The sequence below is a fragment of the Anastrepha obliqua genome, chromosome 4 (assembly GCF_027943255.1).
Source record: "Anastrepha obliqua isolate idAnaObli1 chromosome 4, idAnaObli1_1.0, whole genome shotgun sequence".
Lineage (NCBI taxonomy): Eukaryota > Metazoa > Arthropoda > Insecta > Diptera > Tephritidae > Anastrepha > Anastrepha obliqua.
In genome coordinates, this window is record NC_072895.1 from 105,497,026 (window position 1) to 105,517,303 (window position 20,278).

Sequence of the window (20,278 nt, forward strand, 5' to 3'; positions counted from 1 at the left end):
AGTGAGTCTGTAAAACTAGTATTTGTATCGTTGTTGCAGTACGAAACGGTAGTCTATAGGACCCTGCTGGGCTCCAGAGAGAGAGCAGGAGAAAAATGTTATTGGAATATAGAAAAGAGAAATAGAGAGCCGAAATATGTGAATGTGAAGAGCTTGAGAAGCTGACAAGGCAAGGCAAGAAAAACGCCCTCAAAACCTACCAAAAAGATTCAGCGGCTTACAGAATGTTTTAAGCAAAAAGATAACGAACTGGTGATTGATGTTCAGAGCAAGCTTAAAATGTATGTAGATAGTGGCTGTTTTGCCAACATTTTGAACGTTCCATGGTAGGCGGTTCTACGTCATCGCAACGACCCGGATTTATATACACGGCAAAGGAATCTTACTCAAATAGGATTTCACAAAAATTTAAGGGACATTTTTGAGCTGTTACAACAGCCAGAGTCCGATACAACAATCATTGACGATGGAATTACCGGTCTGTTACCTGACGCTTACGAAATATGTATAGCAATAGCGAAGCTAAAGAACAACAAAGCGACAAGATCTGACTACAACCAAGGGGTGATGGTTTATTGGGGACGGGTCTAGTTTATTGGGATATTATACCTTGATCAGCCGCCGTAGCCGAATGGGTTGGTGCGTGACTACCATTCGGAATTCACAGAGAGAACGTAGGTTCGAATCTCGGTGAAACACCAAAATTAAGAAAAACATTTTTCTGACAGTGGTCGCTCCTCGCCAGGCAATGGCAAACCTCGGAGTGTATTTCTGCCATGAAAAAGCTCCTCATAAAAATACTGCTGTTCGGAATCGGCTTGAAACTGTAGGTACCTCCATTTGTGCAATAACATCAAGACGCACGCCACAAATAGGAGGAGGAGCTCGGCCAAACACCCAAAAAGGGTGTACGCGCCAATTATATATATATATATATAACTTGATCGGAAAAGCCAACCGACCGCTCATACGAGAATTCGAGTGATCGATTGGCCACCAGGAGGCAGCACCCACCACACGTAATGGATTGAGCCGCTGTAACCGCAGATAAGCGCTCTCCAGTCGTTTTCATCGAAGCTGGCGTCAAGGTAAAGGCGAAATATTATCTGCGAAAAATAATCAGGAGGTTGCTTTGAAGCCGTGGGCAGACAAACATTTCGGTGGCAGATCATGGACGTTTCAACAAGACTCGGCACTGTCTCACAAAGCTCGAGTGTACTAAGAATGGCTAAGAAACAACGTTTCGAACTTCATAATGACCACACAATGGCTATCAAATTCACCAGACGCGGATCCGATGGATTATTATTCTTCTTGGGTCATTTTGGAGAGGAAGGTCCGAACTAAAACGATTCACCAGTCTCGAGGCGCTGAAAAAAGCCATTGTCCGCGAGTGGGCCAAGATAGCTGCGAGTCACATTCGTCCAGCTTGCGATTCGTTTCTGGACCGTCTCAAGGCCATAGTCACGGCAAAAGGTGGTCATATCGATAAATTGATTATTAATTTTGTATTATTTTCAAACATTTTTTACTTTTAATTGAATAAAAGTAATTTTCCAAACTAAATTTATGGCCTTTTTAATTGGTTACACCATGAGTGCCGGACCCTGTATATAATCGTTCGTTTACGTATGCGTTTGGTTGTTTTCATTATTGCGTTTTATGCCAATGGAAGTTATTGTTGATTGAAGAGTTTTCCATTTCAAATATAACTTAACGATTGGAATTTTTGTTTTTTTAATTTGACACTACTCTTCGTTGATTTGTATACTAATCGTCATAGGGAATGTTATTTTCTTCCGTTAGAGCCGCGTAAGAATCAACTGTTTTCGTCTACTTTTGTATTCGAATTGCGGAATATGAACAGACGAAAATACGATTCGGACAAGAAACGCACGTTCGCTTCGTAAAAGAGAATGATGGCGTTAATCATATTTGACCTACGTTTAACACTTTGAAATTCAATGATTAACAAAATTTCCTTTGAAATAAAAATTAATTTATGCACACGTGCCCTCAATAAAATAAACAGGCCTCTAAATTTTTATTTGTTTACTTTTATTTACATAAAAATTTGTTTATTTAAATTTGTTGATGGATTTTTTTGGATTATTATTATTTGGCAATTCGCCCAGAGTCTATGTTATTTAGCCCTGCCATAAGTTCTGTGACAAGTTAAGTCCGTTATATATATGAAATTGTAGTACTTTGTTTCATGAAGTTAGTTAAAAAAAAAAAATGTATATATAACATAAATTAATATAATATTAAAAAGAAAATGAAATATAAATTAATATAATAATATTAAAAAAAATTATAATAATAATATATAAATTAATATAATAATATTAATAAAAAAACAAACAAAAAAAATGTATAATAGTTTTCATTCGAAATGGTCAACATTTGCTCTTACACAAGCCTTCAAACGATTAGCCCATTCAGCTATGCAGCACGCATGGTTTCCATGGATATTGACGTCGCTCTTCGTACCAAAGATTACTTGAGACTCTCCAAATTTCTGTGATACTTTTGACAGGCCATATTCGCCAATTTTAACCACAAACCGTAGATCTGGACTTCCAGACGCCCATTCCTCTGCGGCTATGAACCCAGGAATATTGTTTTTTAGCCACTGCTGGGTGGTTTTCGCCTTATGGACTGGAGTGGAATCTTGTTGGAAGATTCAACGCTCTCCATTGAAGAGAGTATTCCTCAACTGCTTCACCACGCCTTTTAAGACATCCTCCTGTTTTAACCTGTTTTTCGCAGAAATGAAGAGATGTAACGCCTTTACAAGACACTCCCCACCAAACCATTACAGAGGCTGGATGGTGACCACGCTGAACCCTTGGAACACAATTTTTAGTGTCTTTAGAAGTTTTGGCATAAATTTTGTTGTCGTTTTGTTTATTAAAAACTTCTTCAACAGTGAACATTTCCTCATCTATGAAAAGAATATTTTCATGGCCCACAGAAGCTGCTTGCATCTGTAGAGTCTAATTTTCGCGTTGTCAAAGGATGACCAGTTGAGCGACGGAAGGCTTTCATGTGGAGATCATTTCTAATTAGTCTTGTCATGGATCTGGTCGATGTTCTGCTTTCTAAGACGATTTCTGCGAATTCTTTCTCAAACGGCTTTTATGGTTGCACTGGTTCGAACCACGCGAGAACGGCCACTTCGTTCCCACGACAGTCGGTTCTACGTTACCGGAACGACCCGGATTTATATCCGGCCAAGGGCTGTCTCTTTAGCAGCATTCCTCGTATATGCCTGGAGAATGTTTGTACTGCAACAACAACCACTTTTTTTCTGTTTGTCACTTCAGACGATTGGGAAGTGCGGCAAACAAACAAGTTACACCTTTGGACTTTTATTTGTGGCGGTATTTAAAGTGTAAATGCTTTGTGGATAAAACAGGCATTGAGGCACTATAAGTCAACAATACTAAAGTTATTTACGAATATGGAGGGGGTCCTCCAGCGGGTCTTTTAAAATTGGTATTACGGTATTTAAAAGGAATTAACTTTAAAAAATAAATGTCACGAATGGTTCTACCCAAAAATTATAAAGATTGTCCAATCAAATTGAATTTTTGTTGTGTTAATTCAATTTGTTAGTAGCGCAGCTGACTTGATTTTTTTCTATTTATTTTGGTCACTAAATTGTCAATCTTTGTTTATACATTTTGACATTCTGGGAACGAAAAGCATAAGCCAAACTACGTTGCTTTTATTGTTTCCGCTCTACTGTTACTGCCTGTTCAATGTGCTTTGGTACAATTTTTTTATCGTTCGTTTGTTTTTTGTCCATTCCCTCGTTCGTTTATTTACTAACTTTTTTTTCTTTTGTTATACCTTTGAATAAAATTCAAATTTCGGCGGTTTACGATTGTGAAAAACAATTTGAATTTTTAATTTTTCCCATAAATTATCCACATTTAGATTTTGTGCGTGTTAAGGAATATTTTTCCACACATTTAATGATCAGCTTATTACTACAAAAGTTACATTATCTTTTTTACATATATTTTTTTCTTTTTGTTTACCTACATTCGTTAGTAAGTTTATTACGTTTTTGAAATACGTTAAATTTAGATTTGGTTAATAGAAAAATACTCTAGGACGAGCACAAATGTATGCCTTTCTACCATACAAACGCACACACGCTATTGCAATTCTGTTTTAGGATGGTTTTTATTTGTATGCGTTTTTGTAGCTTTGTTACGCATGCATTACTTCACCTGTGTTCAAAATAATAGTAGCGAAACGAAATACCAAATTTTAACTATTTTTTTATACTAAATTTATGTACACTTTTCGACAACAAAAATCATTTAACTCAAAGCTCCAATTTTGTATAAAATCCACAAATATTAAAATATTGAAAATAAAAAAACTTGATCAAAATTTGTAGAAAAATTTAGCGTAAAGCTTCAAGTGACTCAAAATTCTAGTTGACTTTTTTCGCTGAGGTTTTGAATATTTGTTTCCATATAAAAAATACTTCCAAACAGGTGTTTATATGGATGAAAGTTGTCAACAACGCATGCAAATAAAAAAAAAAAATCAACGCGACTTTTGAGCGACTTCAACTTCCACTTTATTATATTAAAATTGAAGGCCTTGAAGTTTTCTAAGGTGCTGATTAAAAATTTTTAAGAAACATTTTTTAATTTTTGTGAATTTCGTACAAAGTTTGAAGCTCTGATTTATATACCTTTTTTTGTTGTAGAATGATAAAACCATACAAAATAATAAAATAATAAATAAAAAATAGTAGAAAAAAAAAATAAAAAACACTTAAAAAAAATAATAAAAATATATATTAAAAAAATAATAATAAAAAAAATAAAGAAATAATAAAAAATAATAATATAATAAATAAAAATAAAGAAAAAAAATTAAAAATTAAAAAAATAATAATAAAATATTTTCAAAAATAAATAAAAAACAAATAAATAGAAAAAAATAAACAAAAAAAAAAAAATAAAAAAATAAATAAATAAAAAATAAATAAATTTAAGTTTGCAGCTTTGAGTTATATAGTTGTTTTTTTGTTGTAGAACGCACTATACTTTTAAATAAAAATTAAAAAAAATAATAATAAAAATATATTTAAAAATAAATAAATAAATAAAAATATAAATAAAAAAATATATAAAAAAAAAAACACAATAAAAAAATAAATTTAAAAAAATAACTTAAAAAATAATAATAATAAAATAAATTAAAAAAAAAACAAGTAATAAAAAAAAATGTAAAAAAAAATAAATAAAAACAGTTAAACCTTGGTAATTCGTTGAGCTCCTATTATTTTGCACACAACTGTACATACATATGTAATTTATAGTCTGAAGTTGAGATCATTTTATCTTGCTCTGATAAAGCCCCTGAGTGCATTTGACGTAAATTTTAAAATATTTGCGTTGTCAAATTCATTTTTATCTCGTGAAGCTTAAATGCGAGCGACGCCCTATTCTACATAAATAAATATATGTTCTAATTAAAGATGCGTTATCATTTAATACAACAACGTAATCTATTTAAATGCAATAAAAAATTAAAAACAAAAATTAAAAGACCGTAAAACATTGACGCATTGCAATTCGCAAACAATTTGTTTTTCTTTTTTTTTTTTCAAAAGAATACGTCAAATTGTGCAAAGTAAATGCATTTTATTCATATGAATGTGCATCATATGCATATTTTCCCCATAGTGGAAAAATCCATACAATCCAACTGTTGCCTATTTTCTCCACTCTTCCACGTTAGCGATCTTTCAAGTGTTAAACTTTGGTATTTTTCTTTGTCAGAGGGCATTAACAAAGCGCCTTCTATTGAGAGTAGTTTAACTCTGAGTACTTTATGTTTCCTTGTCAATAGGACGAGCTGCGTCTTGAGAGAATGTACCGATAGTTCTATTGACAACTGCAGGTAGAGCTGCCAAAAATTTTCCTCTATCCAAAAACTTCCCTCTAACAATAAGTGCCACGTCGTTGACGTAGCTATCACCCTGCAGCCCTTTCTCAGCAGATCTTCAAGCAAGACATTGACAACGACAATCCAGATCAATGGCCTAAGAACACCGCCTTGACGGGTGCCTCTACTCATCTACCGGCACAAAGAAGCACCGCCCCAATCTGACGTGAATGGTTTGTCGTTGAGCATTCTATAGATAAACGTGATAAGGTTGATTAGCGATTGCCCCAGGGAAGGTGCCCCCTTTTTTGATAAAGGTAGTTCTCCATTTCTTTTACATTCATATGCAGGACGGAATATACATACAGATCTGCCTTTACAGGAACCACCGTCAACTGTCACTCCAGCAGCATTCCCCGTATGTAAGTATGGGGAATGTTTATGCTGCTACAACAACAACAAGCAACAAACGCCCCGAAGAATCCCACTCCGTATGAGTAGATCAATCAGCTTTTCAAGGTACTTCAGCAAAAAGGATGAAAGACTGATTGGCCTAAGGCGATTTGGGGCCATCTGTGAGCTAATGTTTGGCTTGGGTAAGAAAACAACCCTCTCAGCTCCCCACAATCTTGGTATATATCCACTGAAAAGGAATTGGAACTCTTCTCCAGTGATTTTAGGAACTTCATTATATAATTACAGATATATAATATTTTAATGATTTAAAGTTTAAAGAATGGAAAAATTAAACTACTAACTGATTAACTAACTCGAAAGCAATCGAAATACATAAAAGATCAAGTCACTTTCAATAACTCAGAATAGGTTGGGACATTTTTCCATGAAGCTACAGAAATGAGATTCTTTACAACTTCAAAGAGTTGTTCAGTACTATTTTTCAAGTATCCCACATCTGATTTTCTTACTTTCAACAACACTGGAAAAATGTTAAAAAAGAAAGTAAGTTGTAGAAACTATGCGTTCAGTTGAGAATCACAGATCGAGCATCTTCTCCGATTTATAAGGCGCGTCTTGTTTTTACCCCACAAATGGAGATACCTACAAATTTTTACGGCAACCAAATGGCACCTGGATTTTATAAGAAGCTTTTTCCAAGGCAGAAATGTACTAGGATATTGTTCTTACCGCCGCCCGAGAGGCGACTAATAGTAGAATAAACTATTTTTAGTATTCAATGCTGCATAACCATCGTCAGCATCGAACCAGGGAGCGAATGTATACACAAATCGAATGGAGAACAGAGGTCGACAGTCGCTTTTATTACTCGTATACACGTTTCTTTACAGCATTTTAGCGTAAAACTTCGAAAAGTATGCATTTCAAATTAATTTTTTCGCTCGTCATTTAACACATTTTACTTTAAAGCATTAAACGACTAATCAATTGGCTGGTTGCGGTATTTAGTAATAAAGATTTTGCGATTTGCAGATAAGTTGCTAATTAGCTTCACGTGTGATTTTTATTTTAATTTAGCGATGATGAAATTTAACAAAAATGTAGACATGAGATTAAAAAATCTTCATTGAGTATTAGCAGTAGATACACGGGAACCAAATATGGCAAGTTTTCGTCTAAAATTGTGAATAAGCAGGTTGCTACGCCAGTCGCTTTAAAGACAACAGTTGATTGAAGTATTTTATAAAGTACAGAAAGAACGTACTGGAAAATGAAAATTGGTGTTTCGAAATAGCTATCGAAAATTGCATCAAAAGTACCAACTAAATGTTCCATCCCTTCATTTTTATTGTAATAAAATATTACGAACTCTTTTTTTAACTTTAAAACAGGTTGGTAGGTCAGGGTTGTGCTCCTTGGATAGAGTAACGAAATTGTAACATAACTCGTTTCGCTACAACTTTGGATTTATTTACTTGATAAGCGCAGCAGAGAGCACCGGCGCCACATTCAGAAAGTTGCCGGTTCGTTTCTTCGGAAAAGCCAAAACATGACGATTTAACGACTTTACCTTTAGACTCAAAGTAAGCTTAGAGCAAAGTAAGCTTGAATAAGCAAAATATTGGTAGAGGACCACATACTTTAGGATTTACCTGCTCCTAAGATGTATGTTCAAAAAGTAAGTTGACTTTTCAAATTTCGCGGGCAACGTACTTTCGTTTTCCAATTTTTTGCTTTGTTGTGTTTCGACATATTTAAAAGTTAGACATAACAGATAAAATAGTTAGACTTATTTTCGTGTGCTTGCCAGTTTTATGCTATCAAACAAAATGTAGGTATATAAAAAAATTGTTTTGTTTAGCCAAAAATGTAACCTTAATCTTGCCTCAACCAACGTTGTCGCCGGCCACTTGCGACTTTTTGAAGTGAAAACTTCTTTAGAATCGTTGGGAGTGATTTCAGACTCGATGAAACGAAAAAAGCGACACTCTTGGCTACGAAGCGTTATATTATATGTTGATATAAACGTAGCGACGAACTAAATAACTTTTAGGCCAGCGCCGACAGCATGGCGCGGTAGCCGAGCGACTAGCAATGTGAGCTTCCGATCCAAAATCCTTGGTTCGAATCACAAGAAAAATTTTTTTTTTATACAGTTATTTTATTTTATTTTATGATATGTTTATGAGGAGCTTTTTTTCATGGCAGAAATACACTCGGTGTTTTGCCATTGCCTGCTGAGGGATGAGCGCTATTAGAAAAATAGTTTTCCTTAATTTTGGTGTTTTCACCGAGATTCGAACTGACGATCTCTCTGTGAATTCTGAATAGTAGTCACGCACCAACCCATTCGGCTACGGCGTTTGTTTAATTTTACTGATGCAAAAATGAGGAAAAATATATGAATAAAGTTTGCTTACTGTTTACACATTTTCCAAAGGTGACGGAGAACCAAAAAAAAGTCGATTTTCAAACAAATACGAGTGCATATGTGTAATTGTGTTAGAGTTTCGGTCACGCCCCAGCAAAACCTGCGTGCCTATGTGTTTGTAACATTAAAAAAAATGTAATTGTGTTAGAGTTTCGGTCACGCAGGTTTTGCTGGGGACGCTCATAATAGCAAGCGCGTGTGTATTTTTATATTCGTAAATATTTTCATTTTTAAATATTTACCGCAATTATGCTGAAAAATAATACAGAAAAGTGTCGTGAGTATCGACAGAAAAAAAATCAATAAATAGCATCACGGAATTCATTCACGAAAATTTAATGAAGTATACACCAGAAGTATCGCGGATACTTAGAAAAGATTACAATAAAGTTCCAATGATTTTAAGTGGCGATTTTAACGTAAATTTTTCATTGGACACAGCGGTTCCTTTAATTGACGTTCTCAATACAACATTCAATTTAAAAATGTGTAACAATCGCACTGAATCGACAACACGATCAAAAACAACAATTGACGCGGTAATTCAAAGATATGTTGACAACATCGAAACCAAAGCATTTGTATCATATTTTAGCTATCATAAGCCACTCGTATCATTTGTTGAAATTGAAAACATTGAGGATGAATAATAATAAAATGAAGAAAATAAAATATGAACTTTATAGCAATATTATAATGAACCTATAATTATCCCGCCCCTAATGCTGCTTTCGTCTCATTCTCTCTCAGTTTGTTTTACGGAAGGTTTCACTTCTATCGCGTCTAACCGTTAGACTGGTATTTTTTTTTGTTCCCAAAACCGAAAATGCCTATGAAAAGAGGCAAATTTGCCGCAATTGTGGAAAGAAAGTTCGCATCGTTGGAAGAGCTCAGGCCATACCAAAGCGTTTTTTTGGTGAGAGATTGGCTCGATGATTGAGAAAAGCGTTGGCACATTTATATTATATCTAAGAGAGATACATTTTAAGGAAAATCAAAATTTTTAGAAAAAAAATTGTATATTGATGAAAAAATAAAATCCACCTACTTTTTGAACATACCGCGTATACGAATGGGAAGTTAGCAGTGCAATAACAACTTAACATATATCATATTACAGAAATCAGCTTTTTCCCGCTTGATGGAGTTTGGCACACTGCAAAAATACGCACAAAGTTGTTTGGAGGAGAAAAAAAATGTTCACTTTGTTTTCGAAATTTTATTATTATAGGAAATATTTAATAAATTTGTTTAGTACAGAGCAATAGTAAACATTTCAAAGATTTTTAGGAGGAAAACAGTACTTCAATAGGTAGATTCCTTTTTGATCTAACGGAGTTTGAAATGAAATGTAATGGTTTTTTAATACATTTTTGCTTATTTGTTATTCATCTTTGGCAAGTTTATGCAATCTATGTCGAAAAAAGCTTTCTAAAGCCTTGCAAAATGCAAAAAACCCAATGCAGATTGGCACCTTCTGTGCATAGTTATTAGCGTACATACATACGTGTTCCGAGACTTTATTTTATAAAATGTAGAGATAAACATTTCGTTATAGTAAGCCCCATTCAAACAAACGCATTCACAGAAATACCAACGAAAGTAAAATGGTCATAAAAATATCTGTATGAATATAAATGGCTCGCAATTAGATCGCCCACTGTTCCGTTCGTCCGTCCATTCAAACCACATACTGCCCACGCTATTGCAGGCCGCTGATTAAAAGCGGGTCAACTGAGGCCAAACTAATCACTCAAACACAAAATAACAGAAACAACAACAACAAAGAAAAAATGCGAACAACAATCAATTGAAAGTGGACCGACTGCCTGCAGGCCGTTGCAGTCGCATATTTGTTAGCGGACGTAGGCACGTCTGACGTTGAAGGTGGGCGATGGAGGTAGCTGTAAGCACAAAAGCGCTTACGTTTGGGTAATTGTCTGACGCCGAGTGCGTATTGCAGGCGGATAAGAAAATTCTATTTTTTACATTAGTCAGCCTCAGCCTCAGCCTCAGCTTTATTGTTCACTAAAAAGTGCTGCGCTGTCGACTTTTATTTGTTCGTTATTTGAGTTTTGATATTATTGTTGTTGTTGCTGTTGTGGTAGTCTCGTGAGTACGGCTATTTTTAGTGACGAGCGACAGTTGTGATAATAACAATCTAGATAACAATAAAAGTTACAACTCTGTAGTGTATAATGAATAGTGAGCAGTGGGAGAGAGGAGACCGAAGTTATAATATGTGAGTACGAGAACGATAACTGAGTAGAGCGCTACATAGCGGTCACTCAGATTTTTTTTGCACATGCAACGAAAATTATGCAAAATAGGCACATGAAGAAATGACTACATGCAAATAATATGCACGGGCATGTGTGTATGAATGTATGTATGGATGTACTGTGCCATATATGTAACTATAAGCACATGAACTAACAAAAGCATGCATGATAATTTTCCTGTTGGTTTCAAATAAAAGTAACAAACAAATCACTGAGAAACCACAAAATTGACAGACGTGCTGCGCATCACATACATACGCATGTGTGGATGCATGTATGCATAGATTGAAGTAAACACATATGGGCGTGTATTTTATGCCAAGCAATATAATTTGAATAACTTACAAAGCTTCATAACTGGTTTCACTTAAAATAGTATTGTCATATTTATTATTTCTTCATTTTCTATTAATAAAATTTTATGTAGTGGACGGGGGTGTGTCTCCGGCACGAATATCGCTTACTTACAAATAGAATTAACTGTCACGATTGTTTAAAAATGTTTATGGGGAATAAAAAGTGGCAAACGGTGAAAGGGATGTGAGGGTATATAAGTATACAATTTTGATTGCTAATACATACAAACAAACATTAGTTACGTCTTACCTCATATGCCACACGCAGCTATTACAATTTCGAGATGGTAGATGACTAGGTCTACATGGAACTTGACATGAACAGAACGCGAGAGATTTTAAAAAAGTGCTGTTAGCAATTAGTAGATTTAAAGGCATATAAGCTCAGCCAAGCCCAGCTCCCTCTCAGGTTTATTTAGGATACTGGGTCTGGATAAGGTATAGTGATGAGCGCAGAGCACAAAAGATCTCAAGCAGCAAATCTCCTTTTGTTCTATTATATTTCATCTATCAGTTCTGAAAATAGAAATGCCTGCAGAGTTTGTAATTTTTGATTCTATTCTCCCCCAAGTCTGTCTTACGTCTTTCCTTCACGAACTAGTCTGCTCCCTATTTCGCCAAATACCATTAAGTCCAGGAAATCAGTATCGATTGCTGCGGAAAAGGTTGTAATGTCGTGGGAACGAGTACTAAGGGTCTTAATCGCAGTTTGGTTACCTAAAAGAAGTCGAGTTCGGAAGAAACGAAGTCCCTCATGCTCACTATCTATACCGCCACTATACTGCTATGGCGCTTGGCTTGAAATACGCGAATTGCTTGGAAGATACGCCAGATACCGTGATCGAACAGCTGAAACAACAACAACATAAAAGTCTTCCGTTCTGATGCTTACCATTGTTAATTCTTTTCGAAAAAGTTGAACTGTAATACATATTGAGTGAAAGGGGATTGGGTCATATCTACATACATAAGTAAATATCAGTTTTTTCCATTAATCACTCAACTGTTGACAGAGTTCACTGACCAACGAACGAAGGCCGCTGTACAGAGGATACTACTCTATACCACATGAATTGCTTACTGTTAAGATTATGGTAATTACAATGGCTGTTATGCACACGGTATTGTGAGGAAATTCTGGGAGAGCAAAGGGAGCGTAGAACAGCTTTGCAAATAATTCAATACAATAAAAAAAATAAATGCAACCAGCCAAGTAAGCTAACAGTTGGACGCTTAATGTCACTTATTAAAGAGATACAAGTTTTATATATACGAGTGTGTGTGCGTGTGCGTTTGTTTGTTTACTAAACCAGCCAATGAGCTCACTTAGCGCTAGTAGTTCATGACCGGCTGAGTTGAGTCAGCAGTGTTATTGGAGGTGTTTCATATGACGATTGACACGCTGTCTGTCTACCGATGATTTCGAGTATAGCTGGTTAGCACCCAATGGAGAGGTGCATTATGTAAATAAGTGGAGATAGAGGAGAGGACTTTGATAATGTTAAGTGGTGCAAGAGGCAATCACGGGTTAGTGCGCACCTTGTGAAAAAACAAGTCATAGTTCAGTTAATCATCAGCAACAATATTATCATCACGCCTCTGTCATTAGGAACGATTATTAAAGAGTAGGGCGTTTATTAGGCGCACGCGACACTGCTGGACGTGCTCGCTCATAGCTATTCGCACTAAAAGGGACGAGTCTTGCCAATTATATGTAATTGAGTGATATTTTATTACCTATTTTAGTGCGAATTAGTTTTTGTTGTTATTGGCGAAGACAAATTTGTTTGATCAATATGCAAACTGTTCGCTTGGGGTGGAAAATTATGAAAAGGATTTTACAAATTTACTTATTGATTTTACTTTTGTTCTACAGCTTTATGCATTTATATTATTAATATTTGTTGATAAATAAATATATAAGTATATATATGGTATGTATATAGCTACTTTTTGTCTTAAATTAAAAAAAAAAATATTTTTATTTCCATTTCAAATTACTTTGTTTCTGTTTTCAGTAAAAAAAATAAGAAATGTGAAAGTAAGTGTATTTCTGTTTGAAAGAAGCTAAGCTTTAGGTAATCGAATTTTTTGTGGTTGCCACAGAGTTGGGAACTTTTCAAAATCTTGCCAAACAAGATTATACTGCCATTCAAGCGCTCCAGCATTTTATGGAAAACCGTCGAACAAAAAACATATTAAAAAAAAATATCAAAAAAGTAAAAAAAAAAAAAATTTTAATAAAGAAATTTAAAAAAATAATAAAAATAAATAACAAATAAAAAAAAATAAAACATACTAAAGAAATAATAAAAAATAGCAAAAAAAAAAAAATTAAAAAAAAAAAATAAAAAACATAGTAATAAAAAAACATCAATAAAAAAAAGCATTAAAAAAATAAAAATAAAAAAGACAAAAAAAAAATTAGAAGTAAAAAAATCAAAACAGAAAAAAGAAATAAATACAAAAAATTAAAAGGAAAAACAAAACTAAAAAAGTTAACTTTCTTTTTTAAAATACAAAAAATATATAAAAAACGAATAAGCAAGCAAGATAATAACGAACAAAATTATAACGAAATTTTATGATTTTTTTTTTTTTAATTTATTCAAATAGGAAATTTTAAAATATGTATGTTGCACACGTACACCTATATTTTAATAGAATAAAAAAATATAAAAAATTTATAAAAAATAAAAATATTAATAAAAAAAAAAATGTATAAAAAAAATATTAATAAAAACAAATATTAATGAAAAATAAAATAAAATGAGAAACAAAACAGAAAAAATAAACAAAAAATTGTAAAAAATAAAATAAGAAACAAAACAGATAAAAGAAATAAAAGGTAAAATAAAAAAAATAAAATGAGAAACAAAACAGGAAAAAGGAATAAAATGAAAAAAAAAACACAAAAGAAAGTTAAAAAAGAAAAAAATAAAATAAAAATAAAACAAATAATTATAAAAAAATAATAACGAACACTAACTTCGAAAATTTTTGAACTTTTTTCTAAATTTATTCAAATATGAAATTTTAAAATATGTTGCCTTCACAGTAGTATAAACTAGTTATATATTTTTATACAATATAAGAAGAAAAGAAAAAATTGGCAAGAAAAATATTGCGAATATTGTAAAAAACAAACTCACAACCAAAACTCTTTAACTCAATGTGTGTATGTACATATGTGATTTCGATTTCGACATTTTTTTTTGTTTTTAATTCTGAGCCTTATAAAGCAAAGCTTTAATATTTAGATTCACATGATTCGAGAAAACTGCACGCTTTGCGAAAAATCTGCTTTATTTACCCTAACTCAACATACCCCAAATTGTTTCCATAACTCTTTTGCAGCTACAGTCAGACAAAGTAAACAGCCGCTTAGCCTCGCCTTGAAAAATTAACAACAAAATAACAAGCCAACAAAGGAATCTCTGCAAAGGTGAATGAAGGCAAAGAAAATTAAAGAGAGCGACCGGCTCGGTCAGCTGTAGATTCTGTTGGTAATAAATCTGCTGCTACTAGTTATTGCTTTTCCTTTGTTTTTACTCTTGTTGCTGGCGTGTGTGCTGCTATGTTGCATGTGTTTGCAGTCACGTTCCACGAACGCAGAAGTTACAAAAATAATCATACAAATAAATCGTGAACCAACGACACTTTAGTTTATGTAAATAAACAATACAGCGGTGGCTAAATAATTAGATGGGAATTTTACTTTGATATATAAAAAGGAAAATGTATTTTTTTTAATCAATGAAATTTCATTTCAATCATTTAAAGATTATACAGTATTACTTATTTATATATGAATAAAATTATTAATATATGAATAAAACTACATAAATAAAATTAAAAAAATAAAACAAAAAAAATAAAAAAATTGGATTTTTTTTTAAATAAAAAATAATTACAATAATAAATTTTTTTTTAAATAAAAAAAATTAACAGAAAAAAGTATTTCTTGAAAATAAAAAAAAAATATTTTTTTTTTATCAAAAAATGTTCTCATTTAAAGATTATAATCAATAGTACTCAAATATATGAATAAAATTATGGAAATAAAATTAAAAATATAAATAAAATTAATAAAAAGAAAGTATTTTTTTGAAAATAGAACAATTAGTAAGAAAAAAGTTTTTTTTGAAAATAAAAAAAAATACTTTTTTGAAAATAAAAAAATAATACTTTTTTGAAAATAAAAAAAATTAATAATTTAAAAAAAAAAAAAAAAGTATTTCTTGAAAATAAAAACCTTAATAAAGAAATTAATTTGAAAATCAAAAAAAAGCAATTTATTATAAGATTATAATACAATAGACACCAGACGTTGTACCAGTTCTTATAGTAAAATTGAAAATAGATAGACAGGTGCTTTTTGCTTATCGGAAGAAGATTTGGCAAAACTTTCCTTTACTACCACGATATATTTGAATGGGGGGCGGAGGGGGCGTTTCACCACCCACCACGCCCATTAGAAAGAGCAAGGTCACACCATTATAACTGTGAAAGTCCCAACCTCCTAGGGTCCCTATAGAACCCCCAGGAGAAGTTTAAAAATTAGGTTTTTTCCGACCACATTTGCAGTTTGTACTGAAATACAGTTGAAGAGAAGAGAATACAGCAGTCGACAACCCAGCAAGCATTTAACTTAGGTTTTATAATTCATAGCACTTATGAAAATGTTGTTTTATCGTAAAAGTTATGAGTGCCGATGGCGAAAATTTAGGCGATTTTTATTCCAAATTTTCAGCATTTGTAAAAATATTTGTTTTTGTAATATATATGTATATTTGAAAGCAAAAATGCGCCGCAGGCGAAAATTTGGTCTAAAATAGCGCGATTTTTATTCCAACTTTTCAGTATTTGTAAAAATATTTGTTTTTGTAAAATATATGTATATTTGAAAGCAAAGCGCCGCAGGCGAAAATTTGGACTAAAATAGCCTGATTTTTATTCCAAATTTTCAGTATTTGTAAAAATATTTGTTTTTGTTATATATGTATATGTATATTTGAAATCAAAAAAGCGCCCCTATAAATAATAAAAATAATAATATAAGAGTTATTCCCTTTAGGTTGACTGGGTTTTTCTCATTTCGCTTTGTTCTTCTCTCTCTCATCGTTCGTTTGACAGTTCGCCGCTCACATTTATTCTGCACGGCATTACAAACGTTTAGAAGAACATTTGTAATAATAAAATTCTAATAGAATTTGTAGTATTATTTAGTGAAAATAACTTTAAATCAAATCTTCAATTAATAAAGAGTGTTTATAAGTGAATTCGTTACTTTTCTGTGTTTGTATTTAAGTGAAATAAGCGTCTGTAATAGGACATTTTTTCAAGCTTATGCAAAAAAGGTGCATTTTTAACGTTAAATATTGCTATTAATTCTTAATTTTAATTTATAAAAAGTAATATAAATCAAAAGGCTGATATAGTGACTACATTTGCGTGTTATAATTTTTAAATTCGGTCCACGCATTTAGACATTATAAGCAAATATATCGTGGTAGAAAAGGGAAGCTCAGCCGAAGATTTAGCAATAAGTCTAAGCGGCGTTCCTGGGATAGTCGGATTTGTTGCCGACCAAGGACTCTTTGACTTTAACACTATTTGCTAACAATGTACAGCGAATGTTTTATGTTACAATACAATAAAACAACATAACAAAGGGCGAAAAGTCGATTTAAGCAATGGGGTTTTGGTATTACCCGAAATTTCAACAATTCTTTTCGATTTTTTCGTCTCCCCTGTTTTAGTAGTATTTTTTTTTTGTTTTTATATAATAACATTAATTTATTAATTTACATGTTTCGAAATCTCCCAAAATTGTACTTAGGTTTTCAGTAAGTCTTTAATAACAAATTTTCTTGAAATTGAGTCGCACAGAATTTCCTACTTCCACGCATCACAGGTTTTTTCCCCCCTAGTTGACCTCTCTCGGGAGCATAGGGTCTCGACAACACTTGTCTTGCGTTGGTTTCGTTAATCTATTTTGATTTCTGACAGGGTAGGTGATTAGCCTGCCGCTACCAGTCCTAAGTAGTGGGAATGCGCACCTGTCGTTGCTTAGAAACAACGACTTCTTACTGCTCGGAGCACCATCTGTGTTTCACATTTTTCTCCCAGAAGGATCGCACAGATGGTTGAGGACTTCGCTAAATTTGATGTGTCTGCGTTATTATAGCGGTTGCCCACTTCCGCCATTGATTCAATGTGTAACTGTGTGTTTTTCTTTGTTTTAGCAGCCACAATGCAATTATTGCGCTGACGTTTGTGGGGGAATAAAGATGGAAAGGATACATTTTTGGGTTTGAGGATTGATATCTTTTTATTTTTTTGTTTTAGAATTAGGGAAAGTAGGTAAATTTGGAAAAGTGCGAGGACCGTGCTTTACGTGGGATTCGAACCCACAACCTTTGAGATGGCAGGCTAGTGAACGTACGCTAGACTACCGAGGCCGCAGACCTTTTTTTCGTTTCCACGACAGTCGGTTCTACGATCCGGATTCCCCCTTATATGTATGGGGAATGTTGTTGCTGTTACAACAACAAGTATTTTTTTTAGAGAAAACAGTTGTGCAATCAACTAAATTTATATGCAATTGAGAGATTTTTCACAAACTCGCTCATAATTATGTGTCCGCCACTGTTTTGCATTCGTGTATGAACAAATCACACGCGTGGCGCTACAGGATAGTCATTCGGCCATTCGTTGCTAGGACCAATAGACAACTTGTCAGTTGCCAGCTATAGTCACATTGCAACGCGCGTGCATGCAAATCTACATATGTACATATGTATGTGTGTGAGCATATAGTATACCGATACTTTTGTTGTTGTGATATCTCCATTTACTTAAATTACTTTCTTGCTGCATCATTTCACTTGCATTCCTTATCCTATGTTACCTTCATTATTCCTCTCTTCTACTCACCTAGCCAGTCTTGCCAGAGCCATCTCGATGTGGTCAAATGTGAATAGAAGAAATTCCTAAGGATAAATGCGCTCTTCTATATGTCCGGATATCCACTCAACAGTTCGTTGTCCTTTTCGCAGTTGGGCAGCAGCAGCAGCAGTCGAAGACGAAAGCGAGTTGCAATGCTATTGTTTGTGTGTTTGTACGCTATTTCACCACTTTTCACTGTCTGCGGGTTTAAAACAAACAAAAAAGTATTTTTGGCAGTGATTTCTTTTCTGCAGCTCTTCTAAAGGACACAACCGCAATGCTAACACTTTCTCTAGCTCACCGGCGCTTCTCACGCTTATCATTAATTTGTTACGAGTTTCTACTTCCCCTCTTACGCCAATTTGTTACTTTGCAGCGGTTATTGCACCGCAAACGCGTATTGTTTGTGTTTTTATTGTTGCGTTGTTGTTTTTGCCGGTCGCTTGTTTATCACATACCGCACTAATTTGACTACTTGTTTTCTATAGATGTCGGATTTTGTTTTCGATTTTTATCAAGTTCAACTGCTTACCTGTTATTCTGCTCAAATGCTTTTGTGTTTTCTCACGTTTATTTCTTCAGTTTCGTTTTTTTAATCAGTTTCTCGGTGTGTTTACATTACATTTTACGCAAATTAAATAAGTTACTGCCGTTTGATTTGTATTTAATATTAGCATTTATTACAAGCCATTTAAATGAAAAAAAAAATCTATTTTTATATTCTTGACATTGGTTAGATGTTCCACAGAAATTGGGAAATTTTCAGTTACTTATTATTTATTGTACACATTTATTTAATTTTAACTCCAAACTTCTGCAAATTATCGTTTACATTAAATTATTTGAAATATTAACACCACTGAACTCAACCAACACAACTATTTCACAAGTTGCTTTCATGCACGTTGAAAATGAACTGAGGTTTATTACGGCGCACAGTGCACACGCCGTATTCGCCTTGCGGTGTATTCTATCATTCTTGGAAGTTTATTTTGAATTTATTCGTTTTTCCTCAAACAAACTGTTTTTCAAACTCTTTCAAGCGTAGTAAGTAGAGAGCAAACAAAGGCAGTGAGCGCCAAAACTCGATTTTCAATTTCTCTTTAGCCGTACAGAGTTGCATTGGCATGAGGTGGCAACCAGAGGTGTTTGACACGAACGCGTATTTTTATCACTATTCCTATATCATAAATATCCATAGATATATAATAATAAATATATGTTTTTTGTATAAATAAACAATGTTGCTTTTTGTATCTTCTATAGTTAATATTTTCATAGCGCGATAAATTTATTTTTTTAAATTACTAATAATAAATTAGAAGCACGAGAAACAACAACTCTGTATTCATCAAAAATATTGCTCAAGTGAACCTACACAAGGTGACTTCAATATAACAGCTAATTTCTTCACGAATTAGAAACTGCAGAAGGTGATGAATTCAACAATTGAGTGTTGGTGATGAGAACAAAAGATTTGAAACATAAACTCGATCAGCGTGCATGGCTTAAGAGGTTACATGGGTTTCGTCGGTTAAAAAGGCCTATTTTCAATATTTATTTTTCTATGTAAAAATTTATTTATTTAATTCAAGCTTTTTCTGTCGTATAGATACATATTTAAAGAATAATTTCTAAAATTTTCAGGAAAAAAAATAAAACTCCTCCATTGTGACGTCATTTCCGGTGACCTCTCGAAAAAAAGGTGCGTCCGCGTTGTCAGCATAACTCCTGACACGATCATCAAAGATGAAAAAACAAAATTAAGTTTTTTAGTTAAGACCATAAACTCGTGCTTGATCGAAGGAAAGAAAAAAAGTAAAAATTGGAATTTTGGCAGACATTTTTCCAAAAAAAAAAATGAAAATTTCGGTCAAATTTGCTTGAGGTTTTGGTTTTTTTAAATAGTTGTAATTGAA

The 20,278-nt window shown here is 33.2% G+C and overlaps 1 protein-coding gene across 2 annotated transcripts in view; it reads right to left on the bottom strand.

Annotated features, from left to right (window-relative positions):
- The window catches only part of LOC129245021 (ERI1 exoribonuclease 2), a 28,509-nt gene extending 9,192 nt beyond the window's left edge, over window positions 1-19,317 (bottom strand). The window contains exon 1 of one of the 2 annotated variants that reach the window (XM_054882970.1): window positions 18,892-19,317. Coding sequence is in view for 1 of the 2 variants with exons in the window: in XM_054882969.1 (XP_054738944.1) it covers window positions 18,348-18,370 (23 nt within the window). In the remaining variant the exon portion in view is untranslated. Of the gene's footprint in view, window positions 1-18,347 lie in introns of both variants that reach the window. The other variant, XM_054882969.1, reaches the window with a different exon arrangement.
- Window positions 19,318-20,278: the final 961 nt, after the last annotated feature.